This window comes from Curcuma longa, unplaced genomic scaffold, assembly GCF_044706935.1.
Source record: "Curcuma longa cultivar G26 ecotype Majalengka, Jawa Barat unplaced genomic scaffold, ITB_CL_G26_1.1 utg31682_np1212_342060_RagTag, whole genome shotgun sequence".
NCBI lineage: Eukaryota > Viridiplantae > Streptophyta > Magnoliopsida > Zingiberales > Zingiberaceae > Curcuma > Curcuma longa.
Window position 1 is genome coordinate 103,029 of NW_027435601.1, and position 5,492 is coordinate 108,520.

Genomic DNA, 5,492 nt, shown 5'->3' on the forward strand with positions numbered 1-5,492 from the left:
TCCATTAATATCAAAAACATACAAGCTGTTAATTATTTCTTGAATATTTTGTTTAACTTTTCTAACTCGCATACATATATATATATGCCATCTAGACCTATATATCAATCTTGATTGATCCCAATGTTAATTCAAAAGCAAAAACATGTTTGCGTTTTGCATTACATGAAATACACATCCACTGCGAGAACTCGAAAGTGCATTCTTTTATCGTCTGTATTATCCATCAATTCTACCGCCTTCAGTATAGCTACACCATTTGCATCTTCAAACCTTCCGGTGCCACCAACTACAGCAATGTGCGACTCGGGTAAAGCCGGTCGATAAGCTCCAAAGAGACTCAAACTTTCCTGATCCAGATTCGACATTTGTGAATGAGACTCGTAGGGTCACCATAAAGCTATCATTGCCACCTTCCATTCTAGTCACATATAATCCTCGCACTTGCCCCAATAGAGGTTGTTCGAGCTTGAGATCGCCCGTGTGTTTCTCATCGATTATCGCCATCTTTCCTACCTCCAATTCTTGTGACCTCGCAAGGATTGGCAACCAACCATTAGTTAGATATGTTTGAAATGTAAACATGGGTGTAGGATGATGAGTAGTTAGTAGAGGTTTGCTCTCGATAGGAATATTGTTCATTGGCCTTGGTGGTTGTCGAAGTAGGACGTTATTCCCCGAATGTAGCTTCGAGGAACTCTCACCACTATCCAATATGTCATCCATTAGGAATGTTAGGGTTTGGATGCCGTCGGTCGATGTCTTATGGCTTAAGATCCTCATGGAGATAGATACATCAATTTTGATGGAGAACCAAAAGAGAAACACTAATGATAGAACCTTGAAGGGGTACATGAACTTAAGCATAATGATGTTGGCTCAATTGTTGGAGAATCAAAGTTTCATACCATAAATATTTATATATATAAGAAGTTGGAATGGATTTGGTTGACTAGATCCTCGATTCGAATGGATCGAGTAGTTGAGTGAGTAGTCCTAACCAATATTTTTAGCCAACCAAACAACTAATGCATCCACTCCATAGCTAAGAACAACAATTAATTATCTCAAAATTTGCCTTTGCTTAACATTGATAATTGACTTTAAGTAGAGCAGTTGACCTAATTACATATATAGATAGGATGGAGATTTGATCTTTGAGTTAATTAATTTCAAACAAGGGTAGCCACACAAGAATCCAAAATAGAACATTGCATTAAGTTCACAAACAACATAATAATAATAATTAATACGATGATTGTGATATAAAAATATTAAAATATATGTTTTTAATTGGTTAATGAGATCATTAAATTTTTTATGTTCACTAAAAATTTGTTATGCACTTAATTTTTTTGTTTTATTAATGAATATCATATTAATCATAATTATTTTTGTCATAAATATTTCAATGCTAATAATGCAAAAATTGATGAATTAATATTCAACGTAACAAATATATTTTACTAAAAAACACAATAATAGTGTATTTTGGTTCACAGAATAATTATTTATTTATATATTCTCTATGAATTGGGAAGGAACGTATATTCTTGTTTGATGTTAGAAATTAACCTTAGAAATTAATTCCAATGAAACTATGATTTAGAGCCGCGAAATGCTTGTTGGTCTTGATAGTAATCCAACATCATTAGTGGTCGTACTTCATGAACATTTGAAAATATCCAACATGAAATTCGAACCCACATGGAAAGCAACCTTATCTTTTACCACCGATTTCCTGTACTCGACATATATCTTATTATGAAATGAGAAGCTAAGATCTCGATTTACCTTTTCATAGATAATCGGGGACCGACCGTGTGGGGCCGCTAAGGTGGTGGATTCCACCTTTTTACAGAAGAGAAGCTAAGATCTAATTGTCAACATCTCCATGAAAAATAGCATGAGGTAGGTCACCAAGGATTAAGATAGAAAAACGAAAAAGATAAATTAAATATATATCCGATAAGAACTTGCCAACGACTACTTGAAAGAGTAGTCAACAATGATGAATATCATGATACTTTTCTCCTCACCATCCCAAGGATGTCATCATGATTATCGAACGCATTTCATGCATGCGTTCGACCAAGATTGTGGTGACATTTTTCATTGGACAAGAAAAAATTAACTTGATTTTTGAGTTTACCATTGTGGATGGTGGTTGATTGTGTAAATATAAAAGGGTTATGTAATAAACATATAGGTTAAGGGGAAATATTTAGTAATAATCCAAACTAAAAAAAGAAGCAATTGTGAAAAAATAATGAAAAGAAAAAATATTTATTACCATCCTAAAAATAAACATACATTTTCTAGTTTACACTCATCTACAAACTTTCAACCCTAATCCTGCAATAAAAAAAGAAAAAGATAATAATAATGAAAATGAAAGCAAGCCAAAACCACACAACACAATTGAAAACGACAAAAGGAAACATATAAAACACGAACGTATCTGTATCGTATACTCTACTACTGATTCAATACCACTATGGACAAAGTAGCGGTGGCCGGCTATTTTCTGTTTCTGGCATCAAACCGAGGCGGAGCCGTCGGTTTCCCGCTCTCTCTCGGCCTCATCCGGCGACCCCACCGATCGCCGCCCGCCACACGCCGCCGACACCTGATCCACCATGCCAAGGTCGAAGTCCACCTCTTCATCACCGTCCCCGTACCAGGATGCCGATCGCCGTCCCGACGCGAACCGCCTCATCGCCCCCAACCCCGTCGGCTCCATCGCTGGATTCAAGGCTGTCGTCCTATCCGCTGTCGCCTTAACCGGATGAGCAGCAGCAGCCACGCTCATCTTCGCCTCTGTGCTCCCAGTCGACCGGACCCCGCAGCAGAACACCGCCGATAGGCTCCCCCAGCACCCGGCGGACTTCTCCTCGGCCGCCTCTTCTTCCACCTGCGATCGGGGAGCCTTTCGCCGGCACCGGTTCCGTTCCCTCTGGGACAGGACCTTCCCGATGCAGGAAACCTTAGGGGAACCCGGCTCTTCGTCGGGCACTGCGGACTTGCGCCCTCCGCCGACGCCCCCGGCAGGGAGCTTTTTGGGGAAGATGCGGGTACTCGCGTGGCGGCGGCCGCTGCGGCCAAGATGGCCGGAGTGATGCTGAATCTGACCGGGGATCACCATGATGGGGGGCTTTACCTGTAGGCCTCCGCCGGCAGCCGCGGAGAACCTCTGCGAGTTAGATCGGTACTTGGAGTTAGAGTTTGCGTGCGCCTGGGCCTGGGCCTTAGGGTTCGTGCTCCCCTTGGTCGAATCGTCGCGCTCGTAGACGGAGACTCCGGCCACATCGGCCCAGAAGGGGTCGCTGGCGCTCCCGATGCGCACGAGGTGCGACTCAGGCGGCAGGTCGGGGTCTTGCGCCGGCGGCGGCACGGCCTCCGACTCCGACTCCATGTGGGGTTCGCTGGCGACCTTGGCGTCGCCGCCACCGAAGACGAAGGCTTCGAGATCGTTTACTTGTGGCATGGAATGGAATCCGTCGAAGAAAACGAGGAAGGAAGGAAGGAAGGAAAGGAAAGAAGGGACGACGGTAAGGTGATTCGTGGCCTTATTTTAAAGACGTCAAGGGTGTTTTAGTCTTTTCCTTTCCAGTGTACTAACTAGTACTCCATCAAGGAAAACAATTATTATATATAATTAAATAATCAAGCGGTAGAGTATTCGCCTTAAAAAAAAACAAAAAAAAAAGTAAAGAAGAGAAGAAAGTGGAGTTTAGCAGACATTGAATTATTGATTGGGTTCCGTCAGAAATGGCTGTTGCTTTTAATTTATGAGAAAGCTAAGTGCTTTGTTTGACGTTGAGAGAAGGTATTAAGACTGACATTATACGCTTAGTAATTGTAGTTGCCTTGTTGATTTTATTATTCCCAACATGAATTGAATAGGACATTAATTTCGTTTCGTTAATGTCAAAACATCCGTATAAATTGGGAAATTTTGGAAAACCGTAATGTTGTAGACATCTCTATCTGGTCTGGGCTGATTGGGTGACTCATCGATCCAAATCAACGACTAAGAACGCGGTATCACTCTTAGTTAATTATATTTATAAGTTGGACATGATTGATAACTGCATTATATATCATAATTTTTTCAATATAATTTATTATATTAAATTCAAAATCATCCCAATACAAATTTCTAAATCTTATTCATTAACGTCACTAAAGAGTTATGAATTCTATAGTTTAAAATTTTAGACATAAGAGCCATTAATAAATTTTGATCAAAATTTATTAATAATTTTAAAAATTGTCTTGTTATCTCTATTTCCTCTACACTTAATTTTAGACACGAGCAAGAAAATGAATGTGATACTATTCAAATCCCTTCTAGTCTCTCAATGATCCAACAATCTATACTCAACCATGTCAAGTCACGAACTCCACAATCTCCATGTCTGTCCTACCAAGTTCCTACACAACTTAACAATATAGCAAATACATATGCAAAACCTTACTTGAATTTTTTACCTGAACATCAAAATCCAAAATAGAGCTCAATTACTTAGGGCATGATTGCACTAACAAAATCATACTAAAAGTTCTATTTCTAAACTTTTTATATAAATATATCAACTACCTATAAGGTGTTAGTAGACTGCATCCAAAACCAATTAATTGGTTAACTAACTCGGTCAATTGAGCTTCAAACTGCATAATAGTACCAAATTGTAAAATGGATTTAACAAGAAACAACCTTATAAAAAGATCTTAAAATTTCCAAAAAGATTTGTTTCAAATACTTTTATCACATAAAGATATTTTTTTATAAAAATTAATCATAATTTTTAAATTTAATACCAGCATGAAAACTAACCAAAACTTTCATAAGTATCAACTTTCAATTCCTAGTTTTGAAAACATAATTCAGAAAACAATATGTTTAAGTTTCCAAACATAAATTCATATTTTTAAAATAATTTTGTTTAATTATCATGTTGACCAATTGCACATGCTTAAACACTTGTCAAGTTTATACTGAATTTCTAAATAGTTTAACTCCCACTAGTCTCCTCCCAAACAAATTCCTCACAATTTTTTTTTCATAAAAAAAGCTATCATTCTCATCAGACCTAGAGACAAAATAGACCACACACCAACTTTCAAAACTATAGACTTTGCTCCATATTTTGTGGGCTCACTTGAGCACACAAACTTTCCACAATATTATCTAACCCAAAAAGAAGAGAACTCAATTTCAACAACTTAGACTAGTATTGGTCGAAAGTTAGTAGAGATGACAACTTATCACTTCAGCAAAAAAAAAAAAAAAAAAAAGAGAGAAAGTTTGTGAAGAACGAGGGGGAATTGATTGTCACTTTAGCAAAGGGTCAAAGGAAGTGTGTGTAACATTTTGATCCTTCAATATTTTATTTTATTTATTGCCTTTGGGTTCTCTCCCTCAATCAAAATCAAATGAGATAATTCATGCAAGAACGTGGAAGTTGGAAAAGTCAAAAAGGACAAGT

General features: G+C 38.1%; 1 protein-coding gene and 1 pseudogene across 1 annotated transcript; both read right to left on the reverse strand.

Annotated features, from left to right (window-relative positions):
• Nucleotides 1–161: 161 nt before the first annotated feature.
• On the reverse strand, nt 162–867 carry LOC141820264 (dirigent protein 24-like; annotated as a pseudogene).
• A 1,403-nt stretch (nt 868–2,270) lies between these two features.
• LOC141820276 (uncharacterized) lies at nt 2,271–3,527 on the reverse strand. The gene has a single exon (XM_074707567.1). The coding sequence runs from the start codon at nt 3,485–3,487 to the stop codon at nt 2,540–2,542; it is 948 nt and encodes a 315-aa protein (XP_074563668.1). The 5' UTR covers nt 3,488–3,527; the 3' UTR covers nt 2,271–2,539.
• Nucleotides 3,528–5,492: the final 1,965 nt, after the last annotated feature.

Excerpts from the sequence above, each read along its gene's own strand:
- LOC141820276 (XM_074707567.1), bottom strand. The coding sequence starts at position 3,487 with ATGCCACAAGTAAACGATCTCGAAGCCTTCGTCTTCGGTGGCGGCGAC.